General features: G+C 33.4%; 1 protein-coding gene across 3 annotated transcripts; it reads left to right on the top strand.

The window, feature by feature from the left end:
• Positions 1-13,260: 13,260 nt before the first annotated feature.
• LOC139876472 (TMV resistance protein N-like) lies at positions 13,261-17,913 on the top strand. Of its 3 annotated transcripts, none has more exons than XM_071863790.1 (7): positions 13,261-13,813; positions 14,190-15,297; positions 15,401-15,703; positions 15,785-16,699; positions 16,787-17,402; positions 17,544-17,606; positions 17,751-17,913. In XM_071863790.1, exons 1-6 carry the CDS (start codon positions 13,284-13,286, stop codon positions 17,603-17,605), a joined length of 3,534 nt encoding a protein of 1,177 aa, XP_071719891.1. In that variant the 5' UTR covers positions 13,261-13,283; the 3' UTR covers position 17,606; positions 17,751-17,913. The 3 variants fall into 3 exon arrangements, with proteins under 3 accessions (XP_071719891.1, XP_071719890.1, XP_071719889.1); XM_071863789.1 differs by having other exon boundaries at positions 17,730-17,913; XM_071863788.1 differs by having other exon boundaries at positions 17,721-17,913.
• Positions 17,914-24,018: the final 6,105 nt, after the last annotated feature.

The raw sequence follows: 24,018 nt of genomic DNA, 5'->3' as shown, positions 1-24,018 counted from the left end.
GAAGTACGGGAGATATTAAAAATCCGATAACGAGAATATTTAAAATGTTACTTAACAAAGGATACGAATCTAGATATGAAGGGTATTATTTAAAAAGAAAAATACGGGCGTTAAAATAATTTAACGGAAAAATGCGGGATGTTACAATATACTACTACTCGCGCCCACCAGTTCTTATAACTGGCAGTTACTAGTTACCAAAGCTAAGGGATTTTCGGTTCAAACTCGGTGTAGAATTTAGTATGTACTTGTATCCATTGCGTTTAAAATAAAGTGCATGTATTCTCAGCCCAAAAATATAGATTGCAAAAGCAATTAAAAAGGGAGCAAATGAAACTCACACTTTATAATTATTGTAAAACAGTTATTAAAGCATTTGCATGTATTCTCAGCCCAAAAATGTAAAGGGTAAAAGGGATCATATGAAACTCACCTTAGTAGCATATAAAGTCGTTCACCAAAATGTGATCGAAACTCGAGATATCAAATAACCGTAGTCCTCAACCTAGAGAACATATGTTGGTCAATAAATGTCTATCAAGCTAGGTCAGGTCATAGTGTATCACAATCCTAATGCTCGAGATCGACATACAAAAATTATCCAAAGTCGTTTCAAAAAGTCAATTTTGACAATAGTTCAACAAAATGAGACGTACCTTGTATAAGGATTCATTTACTCGGTTGGTAATATTCAAAAATCCAATTTATAAATCTCGTAAACAAGTTGTTTAAATCTTAATTGCAGATTCAAAAGCAATTTCAATTAACGTCAATCATAATTCAGTTGATCATATCTTTTAATCCGTTCATCGAAACTATTCGATATCTAAATGAAAAGTTATTGATTTTTCGCCAGCTTTCCAAAAACATGTATATCATATACCTTTTACCAGTAATATATGTATTTAATTCGTGATTCATTATAAACTGTTTAGCGACAAAATTTAGCATACAAGCATGTATAAATATATATACTCGAGCACTAGACAAGGATACACAATTAATATATAAAAGATAAAATATGAGTGCTTACGTATCAGTATTGAGATTCAATATTGTAGGAAAGTACGTAGACGTAACAGAGATGATAAACACTAAGTTTGATTCACAAATATACCCCCGAACATTACCCATAACCTCCTTGGCAATAACCCATAATTTCCTTAGCTCTATCCCGCTTGAAAACCATTTTGAAAGTGACACGCTCATGACCTCGTCGTAGTATTTTATGTATAATACTAATTAATAATATTACTACTAATAATATTAAGATTAATAATAATATTAATCTTAATAATAATAATAATAATAATAATAATAATAATAATAATAATAATAATAATAATAATAATAATAATAATAATAATAATAATAATAATAATAATAATAATAATAATAATAGAGAAAGAGATCGAGGTTGAGAAAGGAGTGCAGCAGAAACAGAAAAAGCTCGAGCTTAAATAGATGTGGCCTGGAATTCCCTGCCATGCGATCGCATGGCTGGGAAGTGTAATTCCCATGCGATCGTATGGGTAACTTTTCCAGCTCACATGTTTTTGTTTTAACGCTTGTCGACATATTATTATATTAATATAATATATATAATTTAAATTAATTAATTATATATTATATTTTATTCCCGCGCATAGTTGATTTCTAATTTTTGTTTCGATAAGTAGTACGTCGTCACTCGACTTATGTTCCGATTCCGGTTTTTCGAGTGTCCCTTCGTACGCTGAGAAAACTTGTACATTACATTTTGGGACACGTACCTTAGTCAAAATATAGCCTTAAATTATCCCTAAATTATATCACTCGAAATATAACTTATACATTTGAGTGTTTTGGTCATTTACTTCTATAAATTATCGTCTCGATATTTGTTAAAATACATTTTAAAATAGTGTTTACTGTAGCAAAGTTACTGTAGCAAGCCAATTTTTACTGTAGCAATTCACTGTAGCAAATAGTGATTTTCAAAAACACTGTAGCATTTTGGGTACTGTAGCAATTTGAAAATACTGTAGCAAATTAGTGTTTTACTGGTTCATCTTAAACGCTTTAGTTAACTTATCTAAATATCAATCGAATCAATAAACGAATGTTACTATCGTTTACTAAATAACTTGAAATTATATATATGTATATATCTTTTTAATATACATAAATCAGTTTTTAAATACACATTGGAAGTTATTTATAAATAAATTTTAATAATAAATATTTCAACTTATCATATATATTCAAATAGATATTTAAACCAATAAGTTTAATGTACGGTATCAAACAATTAATACATTGTTACCTTTTCAAGTTATAGTATATATGTATCTATTTACATATAATTGTTCGCGAAACGTCGAAGACAACCGAAGGGTATTTAAATATATAAAAGTAGTTCAAAAATTTTGAGATTCAACTTCATAGATTTTGCTTATCGTGTCGGATATGTTAATCATACAAAGATTAAGTTTAAATTTGGTCAGAAATTTCTGAGTCATCACAGTATGTAAGGTAGGCCACGAGATTTCAGTGCTACAAAGAGCGTTTCAAAACAGTAAGATAAAGTATATGTTAACCGTGGGCACTTGGTAACTAACTTAACGTTTATACCCCCTGAAAGTACACTTGGCAAGTGCGTATGTCTACGAAGTATTAAACACCCGTTAAATGCTAGCGCTACTAGCCCGAGTGGGGATGTCAAACTCTATGGATCCATATCTAAGATTCGCGTTCATGGTTCAAAAACCAATGATTAAACGTTACCGAGCTAAAGGGAATGTTTATGCCATTGTAAAACCCACACATATATAAGTTTAAGTACTCGTGCCTAGTATGTAAAATAAAAAATCCGCATGTATTCTCAGTTCCCAAAATAGTTAAACACTCACAATGATAATGTAGTCGTAAAGTCGGTTCGGAAAAGGTGTGCAAGTAAACGGTCCGAAATTCCTCAACCTAAGTCATTAAATCGTCTTAATAGGTTTAAAAGTATGTAAATAAGGTCTTAAGGGTCATCATCAATCATCATCAAACAAAAGGCGTAAAGTAAGTTTCGTTTATGAAAGTAGTTTACAACAAAGGCTGATTTCAGTCAGTCACCACGGCCTCTACCCTTACTGAAACAAGGTGAGAACAGTGGACATGGCTCCGTATATGAGTCCTTTAAGTGTGGTAAAATTTACATAAGCAAACTCGTCTTCGTTTGACCGTGGCGACGGTCTAAGTGCGAGTAGGTCAGAAATTTCTGCACAACGTTAAAGGACATAGTAACGATCGGAGGGCCATAAATCCTAAACCGTAGCTCGGATTAAGACGAGTCCTATATGAAAAGTTATCTACTCGAAAAGATATATCTAAAAATCATGGTTAGAACAGCCCAGGTCTGATGTTCTGTTACAGAAACAGCAGGTCAGTAGGTTTTGGACAGAAACAGTAAGTTTAAGTGAGTTCCGGTGGTCTTGGTGCTTGATGTTCATCATGGTTCTCATCCTTGATGCATATAGCTTCAAGTGTACAACTCATTGATGTATCTACATCATCTTATCCAAGTTTTGACCATCATAACCCTAGTGCAAGTCTAAGACATGAAGCACAACTCACTTAAGAGTTGCATGTAGTTTGATGAACCAAAGTTACATCAAAGTCTTAGGTTTGACACTTACATGAACTATAATAGAAATATTGAACTCTAAACTTGAAAATAAACTAACTAATCAAGATCTTAAGATGTAGAACATAGTTCTTAGTTAGATCTTGAAGATCCATGACTCAAAAGTCTAGATCAAGCATAAGTATACAAAGTTATATTTAAAGAAAACTTATTTGTGTGTTCTTGAACTTTCAAGGTAAACTTTTAGTTCAAGATTAATGAGATCAAGACTAACTTGTAGTACTTGACCATTTAAACTAATTACATGAAAGTAAAGTGCAAGAAGAAGTAAACTAAGTAAACAAGTAAATTATTCATAGTTGTTCATACTTTAAAAATTCAAACCAAAGTTTGATCTTTAGAAAGTAAACTTTAAAGTTTACTTCATGAACTTCAAGTATGAATTTAATCAACACATGAACTTGCAATCTTTTAAGAAAGTATATGTAGAATCATAACTAGTAAGTTATGTTCTTGAGTGTTCTTGATAAATACAAGAAATAAGAAGAATCAAACTAGAAAGTTTATTCTTGGAAACTAGTAAAGAACAACTAACAATTATATGTAACAAACTAACAACAACAAGTAGTCAAACTACAAGTAACAAAAGATGATGATGATTATGTGATGTAAGGTGGCGGTTTTCATGAAGAATCAAAGAGAGAAAAGAGCCTTGTTACTTACTAGTTTAGAGAGAGAAAAAAGAGAGAAAAGTAGCAAGTATCGTGTGTGTGTTTTTGAGAGAGGAATGCAAGTGAGATGTAATGAAAGAATGAAGTCAAAACTCCCCTAATACTCCCCTAAGGCCAACGGCCTGCAGCAGATTCCAAAGGGGGAGGGGATTAAACCACAAGATACTTGCAAGTAAAGCCTTAAAAGTGTGGTTAAAAGGGGTAGTCTCATGGGGATTGTGTAGCAACTAGATTTCAAGTCTTTTAAACTAACTAGTTCCATTCAAACATGATACTTATATGTAAATATGGGCTAAGTAGTCCAACTAAGAAGTAGGGTGGGCTTATAAGCCTTATTCATGAGTCCATTAACTAATAAAGCCCAAGTTCAATTAATTAACAAATAAAGTCCAACAAAAGCCCAAGTAATTAACCAACAATCTTAGTTAATTAAAATGATTAATAAAACTAATTATGAATGTAAATAATACTTGAAAATATTATTCGTGCAAGTTTCGGGTGTCACAAAGACGTTTCGGGCAATTAAAGTCAAGTTCGGGCAATCATGGCAACATGTAAATGTAATGACATACATTCGTTTTATCACACGTATTAATAATAATAATTATTAATAAATAAACATTGGAAATTCCAGGGTCGTTACAGTTCACCATATGATAATCATGCTTAGTGTCGTTAGATGCGAGCAACTGGGTAGTCTATTCTCTTGGCATGTTCACTCAACATGCTCATGTTATGTCGGCATCGTACTCTAGATGTTTGGAGTAATGTTGTCTTGCCCATATGAATCCTTCGAGATTGATGAAAGAAGGATATAGGGTTTTGTTATATTAGTTAAAATTTCAGTAAGCTGTCCCATTTGGAACAATAGTTAGTATTATGACGATAATAAACCCTTAGTCTTATCATGTAAAATTAGGGTTTTAGGTCCACCTCACACATATTACCTCACTTTTCTCTTCTACGACACCTCGTATGGGAATGGTAGAGCACAAACTTTTGAGATCGTTCAAAGCTTTTATTATTGGTCAATTTATCATGTACATTTGGTAATAAAAAAGGTTGGATCAAGTTTGATCAAAATAGTATTGCAAGTTGACTCTGAAAGTCAAGTTGCTTACTTGTTCACAAAACTGTTCTGTCTTGCTCAACATGATTTTTTATGCAATAAGTTAATTATGTAGATACGTTAAACATTTAGACTAAACCATCTCAAGATATCATTGGGGCCCCGAACTCTCGCAAAAGTCGAAGGTTCAAATATTGGGGTGATCAGGTTGGGAAAACGGTCACGGTTTGTTCCGGGTAGGCCGCGTACATCAGAGTTAACAATACTCTCCCTTAACCCGAACTGGGAAAACTTCATAACTTTGACTTTAACTTTGTTCAACGTTTAATTTAAGTGGCTGTTAAAAAGGATTATTTCTTTTATTATAATCTGAATGTTGACCAATATTTGTGTTACTTATTTGTTGTTGATTTATTTATGTGTTTAGGTTAGTTGATATGTTGAGGGACTTGGAAAGCTATGTGAAGAGGTCTTAAGTTGGAACTATGAAGTCTCTATTTGTTGAAGGGTTCCTTTGTTGATTTATGTTCTTTAGGGACTGAATGCATAAAATTTGTATCAATATAAGTTAATCGGATTTAGTTTAATCAATATTATTAAAACTTTTGTCTGTGTGTATATCATCTGGTTCTCTCTTTAATTGTGTATGTGTGCCCACATTTAGGGCTATCATGTATGAATCATGATTTATCTGTGTGCCCATATTGAAGTATAAAGCTAGGTGTTTTGGAGACAATGATTTACTTAATTTAGGGGGTGCTTGCTTGGGATATTAGAGGGTTGAGAATGTTAATGATAATCATTAGTGATGTCGAGTTATAATGAAATGAGTTATTGACCCGTTTTAGGTAATAAAATGAGTCATTATTGCTTATATAGCCCTTGTAATTTATTTAAAATTGCTAGTTTCGTCTTTATGATTTTTATTCTACTAGGATAATAAACCATGTGGTATGCAAATCTTGTTTATATAGTCACTCACATTAACGGTGATAAAAGATGCTTTAAAATTATATCATGTGCCATCTACATGAGGGCATTTTAGTGTTCAAATAATGGTATCATTCTCATTCTAATTGCTTTTATTCTGTTTCTGCATGTTCTTATTGTTGGTTAAGTGTTTGTAGGTTGTGGCTGTGTAGATGTAGCTGTGCAGAAGTTGATATAGCTGCTGCTGCATGTATGCTTGTTGCTGTTGATGTTTTTTGAAGGGGTCAAGTCTTTTGCGAATCATGTATGTTGTTTTTCAGTCAATGTACCTGGTACGGGGGCTGAATTGCAATTATACAAAGATGGGACGTAGTTAGACTTGACTTTGCATATTAGAGGGACCATTCCGGCCCTTTCTCATACTTTGAGGTTTAAACAGAAACATGTTATCACTGTGTTATAAAAGGGAGATTTTTAGGGTTTGCAGTTCACAATTCATTCGATCGATTTCTGCTGCTCTGAAATTTTCATTGTTATTCAAAGTTCATAGCAACCTAGTTTTGAATTAGCAATTTGTTTAAGTTTCTGTATGATCATTCATCTAGTTGATGAATGTTCTAAGTGTTTGAATCAAAAGTTTGTTGTAAATTCATTGGTTAAATTGTTTCAATCTGTTCAAGTGGTGTTAGATCTTTCAATTCTTGGTGATTTTATTACTACGTTGTGTGTTTTTGACATGGTATCAGAGCGGTTCAACGCCTGATTGTGTTCATCGGTTAAAAATCTTTTCTGGTTTCTCAAATCTAGGGCTTGTGATTTATCAAAGGAGTGTTTGATCGATTACTTGTCACAAGTTGGTTTGAAGATTGGGGGTTCGTGTTCTTAACCTTCAATTTGTTCAATTAAAGCGATTCGGGTTTAGTCTGGATCTAGGGTTGATAAAATTAGGGGTTTTCTGTAAACCCTAATTCTGCTCATGTTCTTGGTTACATCAGGCTATTCTTTGTTCTTCCGCTGCACAGAAGATATATGGGCGTATCTAAACTCCTCTTTTCTTTTGTTTCTTTTATTATCTGTTTGTAATTAAATAATTCTTTCAAGGATCGCCACAGCCCAACTCTTGACCGTGATTCAAGAAATCACTGGAAACCTGATCAAGTTGTGGCTTGATCTTGAAAGGATTACTTAATTTTTTGTCTTGCTTGTATTGATTAATTACTATTTTCTGTTATAATGGGTGATGATACTAAATCTGATGCAAGTACTACACTCATAAGTAAACTGGACTTTGGAGATCCATTGTATCTTCATGCCAGTGATATTTCTAGTACACCTTTAATCACTTTCAAATTAAAGGGTAGAGAAAATTACAAATCTTGGTCATGTGCTATGAAATTAGCACTTCAAACTAAAAATAAAATGGGTTTTATAAATGGAACACTTGAAAAAGATGAAGAAGATGAAGTTCTAAGCAATCAATGGGATAGGTGTAATGCAGTTGTTCTTTCATGGATTCTTGGATCTATGTCTGATGAACTGTATAGTGGTCAAATTTTTTCAGAAATTGCTTTTGAGGTTTAGGATGAATTGAAGGAAACTTATGATAAAGTTGATGGTTCAGTTCTTTTCAATCTATATCAAGAGATTAATTCAACAAAACAATCTGGAACTCCTGTTTCAGATTATTATCATAAACTGAATTCTCTTTGGAAACAATATGATATTCTGGTTCAATTACCTGCTTGTGGCCTCACAGCATCGAAAGAGTTTAAAGAACACACAAATTTAATAAAACTGATGCAATTTCTCATGGGTTTAGATGATATATATCAACCCATTAGGAGCAATATTCTAATGAGGGACCCTTTACCCACTGTTAAAACTGCTTTCTCCATTATATCAAGAGAAGAGTCTCATAGAAACTCAAATCAAACTGACAAGAAGTATTCAAGTGAATCTTCTTCTTTCACTAGTAATCTTAAACTTAAAACAAATCTATCTTCTAGTGGTCAAAGATGTGCTGAATATAGGAGGGATAATCATCCCACTGAAAAATGCTTTAAAATTGTTGGGTTTCCATCAAGAAGTGGAAACTTAAAATGTACTAAATGTGGAATGACAAATCACACTGTTGACAAATGTTTTGAAATTATTGGGTATCCTCCCAACTTGAAAAGAAAAGGTTTTAATAACAATATGAGAGGAAATTTAAGTAAAGTCACTAATGATAATCAGGGTAGCACCAGTACTTCAGCTTTGTCTTTAAGTAATGAACAAGTTATGAAGCTTCTTAGCCTTCTTGATGAGAAAACCTGCACCAAACCTGATTCTTCAAATGCTGCAGGTAATTTCATGAATTATAATGTTTTCTTTAACACACATCAAAACAAATTTCTTGTGTCTAATAAATCAAGTAAGGTGAATAATGTTAACTATGGGTGGATTGTTGACTCTGGTGCAAGTCAACACATGACAAATTCCACTTTGGGATTTGTATCTAGTGTTGATGTAAGTGAACTAAATTTAACTGTTCAACACCCTAATGGCACACTTGCTAAGGTTACTAAAATTGGAAATCTTAAAATCACTGAAGATATCATTCTGCAAGATGTGCTTGTCATTCCTGACTATTGTGTTAGCTTATTATCTGTTTATTGCTTAGTAAGAGATAATAATTTGTTTGTGGGCTTTGATGTGCATGCTTGTCACACTCAGGATTTGGTAACCAAGAAAACTCTGGTGACTGGTGAACAGTGTGATGGGCTATATTATCTGACTAAAAATAGTAAAGGTAATGTTGGGAATACAAACATAAGTAACTTTAACTCTATTTCTAAAACATTGTTGCACTGCAGGCTGGGTCATCCAGCTGAGCAGGCTTTAATGCACTTAAAAGGAATTAATCTTGCTAATAATGAAAACATTAATACTCCTTGTGATGTGTGCTACAAGGCAAAACAGACAAGAGAGGTTTTTCCTCTTAGTGAACATAAATCTAATACTTTGGGTGAATTAATTCATCTTGATGTTTGGGGTCCTTATAAAGTTACAAGTCATAAAGGCTTCAGATATTTCTTAACTGTTGTTGATGATTACACTAGATCTGTTTGGGTATATCTTTTAAAATCCAAAGATGAAGTGTTTGGATGTTTTGAAAATCTATTCACTCTTCTCAAAAATCAGTTTGATAAAACTGTAAAGTGTATTAGATCTGATAATGGGACAGAATTTGTGATCTCAAGTTTTAATAATTTCACACAAAAGTTAGGAATTATACATCAAATAACTTGTGCATATACACCACAACAAAATGGTGTGGTTGAAAGGAAACATAGGCACTTGCTAAATGTTGCAAGAGCCATTATGTTTCAAGGGGGGATTCCACTAAGATTCTGGGATGAATGCATTATGACCCCTGCCTACTTAATTAACAGAACTCCCTCTTCTGTTTTAGGTGGAATGTGTCCTTTTGAACTTGTCTTTAACAGACCTCCTGATCTCTCTCATTTAAGGGTTTTTGGCTGTCTTGCATTTGCTAATATTCTAAATAATTCAGATAAGTTTTCTGAAAGGGCTGAAAAATGTGTGTTTATGGGTTACTCTTCTGTTAAGAAGGGTTATAAACTTTACAGTCTTGATAATAAGTCATTTTTTATCTCAAGAGATGTTAAATTCTTTGAAAATGTTTTTCCTTTTAAAACAAAGGATTCTGTAAGTTCTGTTGAAAGTTCAACTTTCAGTATAAATCAATTAAACTTTTGGGATATTGGTGTTCATGAAAGTCAACAAACCCTAAGTCCCAATGATGATGGGAGAGATAAATCCAAATCCAGTATAGGTGAGGGCAGTGGTTGCAAGGTGACCTTGGATAGTTCAACAATTACTACTATTCCAGATGTGAATGTTGATCATACCAGGACATCTGCACCTACAGCAACACCTATAGATGACACTGTTTCTCCTGAGGGCACTGTGTCAGTTAATAAAGATTCATATTCTTACACTCCTAGTGTTAGGAGATCACAAGAGATACTGCTATGCCTTTTAGTGAATATGTTGTTGAAGGAAAAGTAAAATATGGTTTAGAGAAAGTCATTAATTATTCTAAGTTGTCAAAAGAAAACTTATGTTTTGTCTCAACTTTAAGTAAAAGTGTAGAACCTTCTACATATTGGGAAGCTTGTAAAAGCAAACACTGGGTAGATGCTATGAATTTGGAGATGGAAGCTCTTCATAGAAATGACACTTGGGAATTAACTGATCTTCCTAGTGATAGAAAACCAATTGGATGCAAATGGATTTATAGAATCAAATTTAAATCAAATGGGGAAATTGATAGATATAAAGCTAGGTTAGTGGCAAAAGGCTTTAATCAAAGAGAAGGTATTGATTTTGATGAGACATTTTCACCTGTTGTCAAGATGATAACAGTCAGGTGTCTTATCAATATTGCTGTTCAAAACAGTTGGAGTTTATTTCAATTGGATATTAACAATGCCTTTCTCTATGGTGATCTTGATGAAACTGTTTACATGACTTTGCCACTAGGTTACTTTGATAAATCTGATAAAAGAGTTTGCAAACTCAAAAGGTCACTCTATGGGCTTAAACAAGCCCCTAGAAAGTGGAATGAAAAACTTACTGCAGCCCTTGTTGAAAATGGTTTTAGTCAAAGCAAAAATGATTACTCTCTCTTTATTAAATCTGTAAATGGTGTCTTTATTGCACTTTTGGTTTATGTTGATGATATTGTTGTAACTGGAAACAATGTTGAAGAGATTTTAAAGTTTAAAAAATTTTTAAGTTCAAAGTTTAAAATTAAAGACTTGGGAGTTCTCAAATACTTTCTTGGAATTGAAGTGATTAGGTCTGATACAAAAATTTGTTTATCCCAAAGAAAGTATACTTTGGACTTGTTAAGTGAGTTTGGGTTGTTGGGTAGTAAGCCTTGTCAAACACCTATTGAGCCAAATGTCAGGTTTGATGACAACAATATTAATGATTTACCTCTAACTAATATCTCTCAATACCAAAGATTAGTTGGAAAGTTGATCTATTTAACACTCACTAGACCTGACATTTCATACTCTGTGCATGTTTTAAGTCAATTTATGCATTCTCCAAAAGTTTCACATTTAAAGTGTGCAATGAGAGTTCTTAAATATTTGAAGTCTGCTCCAGGGCTAGGTATATGTATTAAAAAGTCTGATGAGAATAGTATAGTTGCTTTTGTGGATTCAGATTGGGGCAAAAGCATTATGGAAAGAAAATCCATCACTGGTTATTGTTTGTTTCTAAATGGTTCTATTATTGGTTGGAAAAGTAAAAAGCAGTCTGCCATCTCTAGATCATCAGCTGAAGCTGAGTATAGAGCTTTGGCTGATGCTTCTTGTGAAGTCATTTGGGTTCTAAAGTTACTGGATGAGTTTGAAGTTAAATATAACTTGCCTGTATCTATATTTATGGATAATTCAGCTGCTATTAAAATAGCATCTAATCCTGTTTTCCATGAAAAGACAAAACATTTTGAAGTGGACTTGCATTTTGTGAGAAATAAAATAAGTGCAGGTGTTTTTACTACAGAAAAAATTAGTTCAGAAGATAATACTTCTGACATTTTTACAAAAGGGCTTTGTTCCTTTCAACATTATAAACTTTGCAGTAAACTGGGTTTGAAAGATGGTTTTAGCAATTAGACTGTGGGGGGTGTTCAAATAATGGTATCATTCTCATTCTAATTGCTTTTATTCTGTTTCTGCATGTTCTTATTGTTGGTTAAGTGTTTGTAGGTTGTGGCTGTGTAGATGTAGTTGTGCAGAAGTTGATATAGCTGCTGCTGCTGCATGTATGCTTGTTGCTGTTGATGTTTGTTGAAGGGGTCAAGTCTTTTGCGAATCATGTATGTTGTTTTTCAGTCAATGTACCTGGTACGGGGGCTGAATTGCAATTATACAAAGATGGGACGTAGTTAGACTTAACTTTGCATATTAGAGGGACCATTCCGGCCCTTTCTCATACTTTGAGGTTTAAACAGAAACATGTTATCACTGTGTTATAAAAGGGAGATTTTTAGGGTTTGCAGTTCACAATTCATTCGATCGATTTCTGCTGCTCTGAAATTTTCATTGTTATTCAAAGTTCATAGCAACCTAGTTTTGAATTAGCAATTTGTTTAAGTTTGTGTATGATCATTCATCTAGTTGATGAATGTTTTAAGTGTTTGAATCAAAAGTTTGTTGTAAATTCATTGGTTAAATTGTTTCAATCTGTTCAAGTGGTGTTAGATCTTTCAATTCTTGGTGATTTTATTGCTACGTTGTGTGTTTTTGACATTTCTATTTCATCTAGTTCGCTACCTACCTTCACGCAGAAGTTTAATCCCCACTTTGCAGGAATTGTCAAAATTTTGGATCTCGGGTGCCAAAATCATGAATTGGTAATTGTATTTTAAAAAATAGATTAGTTAATGGTTTTATTCTATCTATTTTGACAGTCAATTACATCTTTTTATTAAAGAAATGGTAAATGGTAAATGGTAAATGGTAAATGGTGATGATGGTTTTATTTTAATTTGAATATAAGGTAGAATGAAAAAGTTGGGAGGAAAGATGGAAAAAGGAAGAGAAGTGCTTGAAATGACTAAAATATCCTCATTTGCTAGGAACATGAATCATTTTAATATACTGTAGGATTTTTTAACAACCGTAGTTTGAGAGACTATATCACAGGACCTTCATAATAATATAATCACAAGGACCAATACAGTAATTGTTGACAAATTTTAAGGACTATTTAGTAATTTGTCATAAAAAGTACTCATTAGTTGTTGACTTGGGTCGTTGATCTTTGGAAAGTAAATATTGATCTGGATCTGATAGAAACCCAAATGCGAGTTGCAGCTCGTTTCACAAATCACTCATAACATTCTAATTTCACTAAAATGGTTATTTTAACTGATGATTTAGAACAATCTTCATCTAATAATAATCGTGATGAAAAGTATGACGTATTTCTGAGTTTTCGAGGTGTTGATACTCGTCTTAACTTCACGAATCACCTCCACCAAGCCCTTGAAGGTGATAATCTCAAAACCTTTTTGGACAATGAAGAGATCCCAATCGGGTTTTATTTGAAACCCGAATTGGAGAGTGCAATTAAATCATCAAGGGCTTCTATTATCGTGTTGTCTAAGAATTATGCTTCTTCTACATGGTGCCTTGAGGAACTTGTCCTGATTCTTGACCGACATAAGAACTTCAGACAAATAGTTATTCCCATCTTCTATCATGTCGAACCCACTGACGTCAGGAAGCAACAAAACAGCTTCGGAGAGGCAATGGCAGAGCATAAAAAGAAGATGGAAGCAGAGACTGATGTGGAGAAGAAAAGACTATTAGCTGAGAAGATAGAAATATGGAAGAAAGCACTTACACAAGTTTCTAATTTAACTGGCTTCGATGTAAAGGGCAGGTAAACTACTTTCTTTCCATTCTTTTGAATATACTATTGATTGTGTGCTGGATTATAAGATTTTAGTTTAGTTGTCTTTATAGTTAATCAATACAATATTCTTTAAAGGGGTAAATAGGAGTACAAATTTGTTTGATATATAATCCTAGTTTGTAAGAGCTGTGTTGAGTAATTTAAATATCCAAATCCGGTATGATGGATGTTGGATGCTCGACGCTGGATCCGTAATAATGAATTTACCACCCAAAATAAATACACTATATGAAAATTATATATTAAAAATAGTAAATGACCACTGATTCATTACTACCATTTAATATCATGCTAAATGTACGACTATCTAATCGAAGGTTCTTTATGGAATATTAATTTTCAGGCTGGAGACTGACTTCATCAAAGAAATTGTTAAAGACCTTTCCAAAAGAATAGGTGTACCCGTGAGGACTAGTTTACCACTACTTATTGGGAAGGAGGATGCAATTGAATACGTCAGTTCATGGTTGAAAGACGGATCATCACATAGAGTCGACATTCTTAGTATTTATGGTATGGGTGGGATTGGAAAGTCAACCTTAGCCAAATATATTTATTACTCATATTGTCGCGAGTTCGATACAAGCAGCATCGTTGAAGACATTAGTAGGAAGTGTGTTGGAAATATTAACGGATTGCTTGATTTAAAAAATCAACTTTGTAATGATATTTCAAAAGCAAGTTCAATTCAAGTTCATGATGTTTCTGTAGCCTCTAATAAAGTGTTGATAGTTCTTGACGATATCGATAGTATAGACCAGTTGGACGCTTTACTGGGAAACAAAAGTTTTCATGAAGGAAGCAAAATCATTATAACGACCAGGGACATGTCGTTGACAGAGAGGTGTGAACTATGCAAAACGGAATCTGAACGCAGACATACAAAGTACCCACTTGAACACTTATCTAACGACGCATCGCTAAAGCTTTTGTGTCATTATGCATTCAACTGTGAAGAACTTAAAGATGGCTATGAAGAGGTTTCGGAGGATATTTTGAAGTATTGTCAAGGACATCCATTGGCTCTTAAAGTTTTGGGCAGGAATCTATATGATCGAGATCTTTCTTATTGGGAAGGCTGCATAAAAGAACTAAAAAAAGGACCCGAGGGACCCGTTTCCCGTGTAAATAAAATTTTGAGAACGAGCTTTGAATCTTTGGAATCCAAAAATGACAAGGAATTGTTTAAGTATATTGCTTGTATTTTTGTTGGATACAAGAGAGATTTTGCAGAAATCATACTACAGGCATGTAAAATAAACACTAGCACTGGGATCCAACATCTCACCGAGAGATGCCTTCTTCGTATTGGAAGGAATGACCATTTAGAGATGCATTCATTAATTCAAGAGATGGGAAGATATGTTGTAGATCTCGAATCTGAGAATCCAGAGGAGCGTAGTATATTATGGCGTACTGAGGACTCAATCGAAGTGTTGAAAAAAAAGATGGTATGTGAACAAACAGTCTTGTTAATTAGTAAAAATTCTTTTATTTTTATTTACATACTATTTTCTTATTAATTCTTGATATTTGGTGCATTTTCCTTATTAGGGTACTAGAAATATTAAAGCTCTCAGCGTTATCCCGCGTGGATCATTACTTGAGATGGAAACAGATGCATTTAGTAACATGGATAATCTGAAGATACTATTACTCACACATGTTCTCCTCAAAGGCTCTTATGAGAATTTTCCAACAGATTTAATATATTTGAGCATGTATGGTTCCCCTTTAGAGTCTATGCCTTCTGAATTACAACTGAAGAGTCTAGTTATCCTCTCATTGCGTTATAGCAATTTCAAATCTTTTGATGTCTCTTCTAATAACATGCTACGACCTGGAGACAAGCAAAAGGTAGATTGATCGATCCACTTCAATTTTAATTGCTCTTAAATGTTGAGGAGTCGTTAACTGATAAATATACCATTTGAACAGGTGAGTGAATCGTACTCAAAAGATAACAGGTTGCTTGGATGTTTGAAGGTTCTTGATCTGAGCCACTGTTATCAGCTTCATACTCTTGGTGGTTTTTGTGAATTCCCTGCACTCGAGACTTTACTTCTTATAAAGTGCAAGAGTTTGGTTGAGGTTTGTGAAACAATTGAGCAATGTCATCAACTTGTCCACATCAACCTTCGTGACTGCAACAAGTGTAGAAAGCTTCTAGCAAATATCAACTTCTTCAAAAACGTCAAAAAACTATACCTGGATGGCTGTAATATGAGTGAGCTTCCATTTGAGTCATCGAAGAAGGTAAATAATAACTTGATTGACTTGAAGTTACAACGACCATCTTCCTCTGCCACTGTCGAGGCTATCCTACCGAGGGATTTCGGTTTCAGTGGGTCTTATTTCTCAAGCTCAATAGTGAATTTGTATCTTTCGCGTAATAATTTGTCATGCGTTGACTTTCCCAATGACTGGAGTTGCCTATCCCTGTTGAAGGAATTATGGTTGGACGGTAATCCAATTGTTTCGATTCCCAATTGTGTGAGAACCCTTCCAAACCTAAAGAGACTTTATATGTATAAGTGTGATATGCTGACATCAATCGAACATCCTCCACCTACCTTAAGATTGTTGGCGTACAGTCATTCTGACAGTAAAACTAATCTGCTACGGAAAACGTCATTTCATCCAGAAATGTCCCCACTGCTGTTAAATATAAATTTGTACCCACTAGCTACTTCATCCATTGAAATTGAAGGTGTGGTCAAAATCCAACCTATGGCAGGTGTTGAAGAAGCTGTATTACGTAAGTTGGGGTGGAGTAATTTAGAGTTCACTAAAACAAGACGCGTTGGAACTTATAATAAAGATACTGGGGAACCAGAGGGATCTCAAACCCAGGTTTTGTCTTGTTAACCTTCTCTTATTGTGTGAACATGATGTATTTATTCTAGTAACTGATTAAGGTGGTGTAATTGTAATTGGCAGATGTATTATGAATTTGGAATATTCAGTGTAATTTATGGTGGCCAACAGATGCCAGATTGGATTAGTGATGTATCAATGGGGGGATCAATATCATTGGTCATCCCTTCAACTCCTAAACAGCTCCGAGGATTGAATATTTGCTTCATACAAGTGAATCATTTACCATATGTTGCATCATCCAACAAAATCAAATATATCAGTTGCCACAGACTTAAATTGCCGGAAATTTCAGTTTATAATATAACAAAGAACCGCATCTGGAGATACAAGCATTGTATTAAAGAAGTCAATGTAGGTGGAGAGTGTGTAACATATTTAAGTCATTGGATGTTTACAGTGAATGACATGGAACCTGGTGACCACGTCACTATTAATATGCTCACACAGGAGTTTTGTGAAGAACGTACAAGGGAGTGTGGGGTGAGTTTTGTGTATGATGATGCAAGTATTGAAGATGAAGAAGAAGTTGCGTTGGGTTATTACAAATCATGGAATCATATTATTGGTGGTGATCTCTCCCCTTTTCAGTTAATGACCGGAGAGTACTTACTCAACATCAATCGTTTTTCCCACTTTTACTATAGGAAACGTTATGCAACGAACGCAAATTATAAAGGCATATTCCATTTTATTAAACTAATATTCAGTTTCAATTTATAATGAAATGAAAATGATTCATCTCATTAGTTTACTTAAATTGTGTGCCGAGCCAACAACTAATAATTAATGGATTTTAATATTATTATTTTTTCAACAGATAAAGATGTGTGTTTTAGAGCTTTCTCATGCAAGAAGTCCAACATGAATATCGAGCATTGAGGTACGATTTCCATCTCCTAAACAATTCAATTCTCTCATATAAATAACATAACTTGAATATTGAATAACCAAACACAACCAAAATATGAATTAATTAGATTTATTGCATTGTTAGAGAGTACAGGTTATGACTATGCTGCAACAGGTTTCATGTAATTTGGCATTTTGGGGTCATCATCTGAAAGATAGCTGATTGTTTGTGTAGTTGATAGATCAATTAATTGTAATGTCAATTTTCAAGCAAATTGTATGTTACGTTATAAGATGCATATTAAGTGTTCGATAAAATGTATTTCCAGGATTATACAATTTATAAGTTTAGTAGCCACTTTACGAGGATTTTAGAATTTGGTGTTCAAGTTTTATTTATCTAACATGGAACTTTTCATTTACCTAGTACTGCATATGTTGGAAAATTTGGTTCGAAAAGTGTGTTCCACCAATTTTTTGACACAAATTAATATATATAATATAATAAAGTGATATATATTAACGACTATTTAGTGGGTTTTTGTAACCACTAATGAGAGCTTTAAAACGAACTAAAGCGTGTTCAAAACGGGTTAATGGTGAATGAGATATCGCGTCTCAAAGTTGTTAGTTTAAGTGCAAAGTAGAAGCTATCAACCAAGGATTTTGTAAATCTTTTTTGTGATTTTGTAAATCTTCTCTTTCCTTTTTCAAATCCTAAAAGATTTAGAATATCAACCAAGGATTTTGTTTGCACTATAAATACCAAACTTTGGTATTGAGAAGGAGGTATCAACCAACACACAAACAAAAATCATAACCCTCTTACACTAGTTTTCCAGCTTCTTCTTCGACAACTTCGGTCATCCCGCTTCCGGTCTCTTTTTCAGGCAAGTGCTCTCGTCCGGCAGTACACTCTGCTTCGAACCGGTGTACTCTGGGAACAGACGTCGAATCTGTTTAAGGGACTTGTGTCAAACACAAGCCCGGTTCAACCCTTCAATTCGGTTAGATCGTTCTATCTTTTCATTCTTATTATGATTACATGATCGTTATATGAATATTATGTTTGTGTAATTTACATGTTTCAGTTTCGTATATGCAAATATTCTTACAAACTTAAACAGATTCGAGTGATAAAACACTTTTGTAGTTATCTTGATTATTACTATATTATAATCATAATCAAACTGATTATAATTATATGGATTATTTAAAAAGTTTCATTTTACACAAATAGAATTGCATATTAAATTGAAAGAATTATATTTGGGTTGGATTCCGGTTTCGGAGTCTTCATGCCATGAAAAGAAAAACAATAAAAATGGATATATATTGAAAAGGATATACCTGAATAATGGAAAGAGTGTGATAGTAATTCTAATAAAAATGAAGAACATAATAAAAATTACCTTGAAAGACGGATATAAATAGAGTAAGAAGACAGTTACTCATCATTTTGAGATGGTCATGTGTTACCTCCTAAACTAGGACAGAGCTTAGTTACATACAGTAAAGGGCACATATGTTATTTAAATATAATTAAATATTAAAATATGTGTGGACCACTCAATTAGTGCCTTACACGTTTGATTTTAAAAGAGAAAAAGTTTGTTGATACAGTGTAGTTGTTGGTTCAATAATAACAAAAGAGAAAAAGTTTGCTGATATAATATGCCTTGCTATGATAGTGATATTAGTTTAATATATGATCATTATCATTATTTGATGCATATGTACCAACTGAGTTTAATGAATAAATTACGATTATTAATTTGTTTATAAATTCTAAACATATTATGTTGTAAACAGTGTGTTGAATAATCTATAAGAAACAAGTTCTATAGAAAATAAGTAGGGATGAGCAGAAGTACCAATTTCTCGATCCCGTACCGGTACCGTTTCGGTACCGGTACCGTTTTACCGGACCGAATGGTAAACGGGACCGGTTCCGGTTCCAGTTTTTTTGGCTTTTCGGTATCGGTACAAAAGATGCGGTACCGGTACGGTACCGGGAAATTCCCGTATTAGTACCGATTTCATTACCCATATTTTAAAAGGCCGCTGGTTTACTGGAATATGAAAAGGCCGCTTGGTTACTTGAAAACTGTTTAACACGTACAGACAGTCACACGGTATCATCAAAAAAAAAAAAAAAAAAAACTATCGCCTATATTCAAAAACCCTAATCATCAATCATCATGGACTCTCCTTCATCACTTCCATCATCATCAATCCCTTCCATGAACACACCTTATCAAGTAAGTTATTTAATTTTTAAAAAAAATTGTATCAGATTGTTTCAGATTATATATCAGTGGTAAATTCAGCATGTATCAATATGTATATCGCATTCAATTATCAGATTATATCGCATTCAATTAATCAATATGTAAATTATGTAATTATCGTATCTGTATGTATATCAGTATCGTATCTGTATGTATATCAGTATCGTATCTGTAAATTTATCAGATTATATCGTATTATGTAATTATCGTATCTGTATGTATATCAGATTATATCGTATCTGTATGTATATCTGTATGTTTTTGCTGTTTTAGTGATCCTCTTGATGCTGTTTTTTTATGAATTATGTTGTTTGAAGTCCATATTTTTTTGCAGTAAAAATTCGGTACTAACAGGTAAAATACCGAAAATTACCGGTACCGAACCGATACCGAACCGGTACCGGTATTGGAAAAACGGTACGGTATCGGTATTCGAAATTGGGTAAATTCGGTACTGGTACTTTTCGGTTCCGGTACGGTTCGGTACCGATTCCGTACCGTGCTCATCCCTAAAAATAAGTGCTTATTGTTTGCGTTGTACTATATGAGTATATGTATTTAATTTATGTAAATTGTTTAAACTAGTAGATCACACTTTAAAAGTGATGGTATGACGACATAAATGCATGATGGAATTTTGGTGACTTGGTAGTTGAATATTATGTATGATATTTTAATCTGACTTATAATATGTTTTAAAATCGTATATGAGCCTTTTTTAAATCATGTTATTAAACAGACAGAAACAGGTAATGGACTAATTTTCAAGGTGTAACGCAAAATTAATCATGAGCATGACCTTTTTGGGATTTGCAGTATGATCGGTGTATATTGTAATTCATATACCTGTCGTGTTAAGTATTTACTGAATTACAGAGTGTTACTTTGTATTAATTGGCATAACATGAATTAAATATATTGGGACTTTGCATATGAACTAAGTGATGGTAAAAAGCATTGGCTAATATGTTTAAAACTTTTATTATTTTATAATAGATGTCTATGTCTATTATGATTATATAGATAGATCGTGTTCGTGAATTTGAAACATGATATCCTGGTGTTTATAAAGTATGCTATTGTGATTTATTTATATACCACATGTGTACTATTTACATAAATTTACTACCATGTATCGATGGACTTGCATAATGTATGTGATAAAAGTTAAAATCATTGTATGTATAAAAGTCTAGAATTGTGTTGTGGTATAGTGTTGCGTGATTTCAGCGCCCATATTTATGAAATAAATTTCATGTTGATGACCGAATAGACGGTGTCTAGAAAATTGTATTTTTAGATTTGGTTATAGATCGAAAAGGTTGATGATTAATTGGACTAATGATTTTTGCTACTAGTACTATAGCTAGTACGATTGTCGCACCGCTTCTTAGCGCGGTTCTTACTCATGTTGAGAAACCTGAGAAGTTCACTTGTGTGAATTTTTAAACGTTGGCAGAAAAAAGATGTTCTTTTATCAGACCACGTTGAACCTTGCGAGGTTCTTGGCTGAAACCGCTATCAAGTTGCTGAAGGAGAACATGATGCTCAAATTGTGAGCGTAGTTCAGGTTTGGAATCATTCAGATTACTTGTGCGCAAGTCGATCATTCTATAACGTGTATTCGAACAGTCTTCGGACTGATTTCGAACTGTATTTTGATCTGTTTTCAGACAGTATTTGACACTCGTTATAGACTGTCTTCGGGATAGTATTCGAACAGTTTTAGACTTTTATTAAACCGGATTTAAACTTGTTTATTTAGCAGTTGGGCTTAAACATGTTTGGTTTAACCGGTTTTGTTGAAACGAGTTAGTTTAATCGTTTAGTATTTACCTATTTGGTTGAAACCTTATTGGTTTAACCTAGTTGAGTTGAAACATGTTTGGTTTAACTCATTTAGTTCACGCTAAAATGAAACTTTTATTTGGGTTGAAAACCCAAATTAATTTAGTTCAAGTGATATTTGTTGACTGAAATTTCCTGTTTTGCTAAAACATTTTATTTTAGTTTATATTCTAGAGTGATGATCCTGGGAAAATTGACTTCTGGATAGGAACTCACATTGAATAATGTGTTGTATGTTCCTGAGATCTGTAAGGAATCTGGTGTCCGGATGTTTGTTGCACTAGTTTTGAAATTTTTTTAAAATAAAATAAAAATGGAAAGTATGTTCAAAAGGTGATGTTGACCAATAGTGAATGTATATTTAAAAGGGTTGTGCCCTATAGATGTGCAACTTGTGTTGAAGGAAAATTAACGAGATCATCTTCGGTTGAATAAATAATCGAACCCCTTGATATAGTCCACACATATGTGTGTGATTTGAAATCCATTCCAACAAGGAATGGTAACAAATATTTCATTACTTTTATCGATGATAGCACGAAGTACTATTACGTTTACTTATTGGAAAGTAAAAATGAAGTAATTGAGAAATTTATTGCTTATAAAAATGAAGTTGAGAATCAACTTGAACGAAAAATCAAGGTTGTCCGCAGTGATAGATGTGGTGAATATGTTGCATGTTTTGCTGAATTTTGTGCGCAAAATGGCATTAGACATGAATTCACTGTACCTTACTCACCCCAATCAAATGGCACTGCTAAAAGAAAGAATAGAACCTTGAAAGAAATGGTGAATGCCATGTTGGTGAGTTCGGGTGTAAGCCAGTCAATGTGGGGGGATGCCATCCTATCGACAAATTATCTTTTAAATAGGATACCCCAAAAGAAAAAGGATGAAAACCCATATGAGTTATGGTGGAAAAGAAAAACCATCATATGATTACCTCAAAGTGTGGGGGTGCCTAGCGAAGGTAGCTGTTCCACTACCTAAGACACAAAAGATAGGATCAACGACTGTTGACTGCATATATATCGGATGTGCTAAACACAGTAGTGCTTATCGCTTCCTTGTGCATGAATCCAAGATTTCGGATATACACAAAGGTTCGATAATAGAATCGAGAAACGTTTCATTCTTTGAAAATGTATTTCCATATATTACACATGAACGTGAAAGTTCGTCTAGGATAGACTAGAAGGTGTTCAAGATGAGACACCTAATGAGCTAGTTCAATAGGAACTAGTATAACTAAAGGAACTTCTCGATAAACGGCATACGTATTATGCTTAAGGAAAAACTAATACTGAATGTATAAAAAAAAATATACTTGATATTCAAAACCATCTTAAATGGTATATTTAAGGCGGTGTTTAAGTATATGACGTCGATTTTGTCATGATACAAGGGGTATGGTATGACATTTCTTGTGAGAAAAGTTATGGAGAATATGAATGATGCGTCTTCTATTCTCATGCTTTGAACTTGAAGTCTGAAATGTCCCGTTCATATTGATTATAAACGTTCCATATTAATTGATTTCGTTGCGAGGTTTTGACCTCTATATGAGACGTTTTTCAAAGACTGCATTCGATTTTAGAACAAACCATAACCTTTAAAATATTACGACGATTATCAAATAATGATAATCTAAAATATAGCGTTTTTCACACGACCATTACATAATGGTTTACAATAATATTACACATCAACATAAGTCTTCGAATGCAGTTTTTAAATAATATTATACAAACATGGACTCCAAATCTTGTCCTTAATTTAGTATGCAACAGCGGAAGCTCTTAATAATCACCTGAGAATAAACATGCTTAAAACGTCAACAAAATCGTCGGTGAGTTATAGGTTTAACCTACATATTATCAAATCATAATAATAGACCACAAGATTTCATTTTTATAACACATCTCATATCAGACATTTTCGCAAACTGCATAGAGATAAAAATCATTCATATGTTGAACACCTGGTAACCGACCTTAACAAGATGCATATAGAATATCCCCATCATTTCGGGACTCTCATCGGATATGATAAATCGAAGTACTAAAGCATCCGTAACTCGGATGAGGTTTGTTGGGCCAAATAGATCTATCTTTAGGATTCGCGTCAATTAGGGGCCATTTCCCTAATTCTTATGCTACCAAGCTAAAAAGGGGCATATTCGGTTCGATAATCCAACATAGAAAGTATTTTCGATTACTTGTGTCTATTTTGTAAAACATTTATAAAATCGCATGTATTCTCATCCCAAAAAAATAATAGATTTTAAAAGTGGAACTATAACTC

The sequence above is a fragment of the Rutidosis leptorrhynchoides genome, chromosome 11, assembly GCF_046630445.1.
Source record: "Rutidosis leptorrhynchoides isolate AG116_Rl617_1_P2 chromosome 11, CSIRO_AGI_Rlap_v1, whole genome shotgun sequence".
Lineage (NCBI taxonomy): Eukaryota > Viridiplantae > Streptophyta > Magnoliopsida > Asterales > Asteraceae > Rutidosis > Rutidosis leptorrhynchoides.
This window is presented reverse-complemented; position numbering and strand designations above follow the sequence as displayed.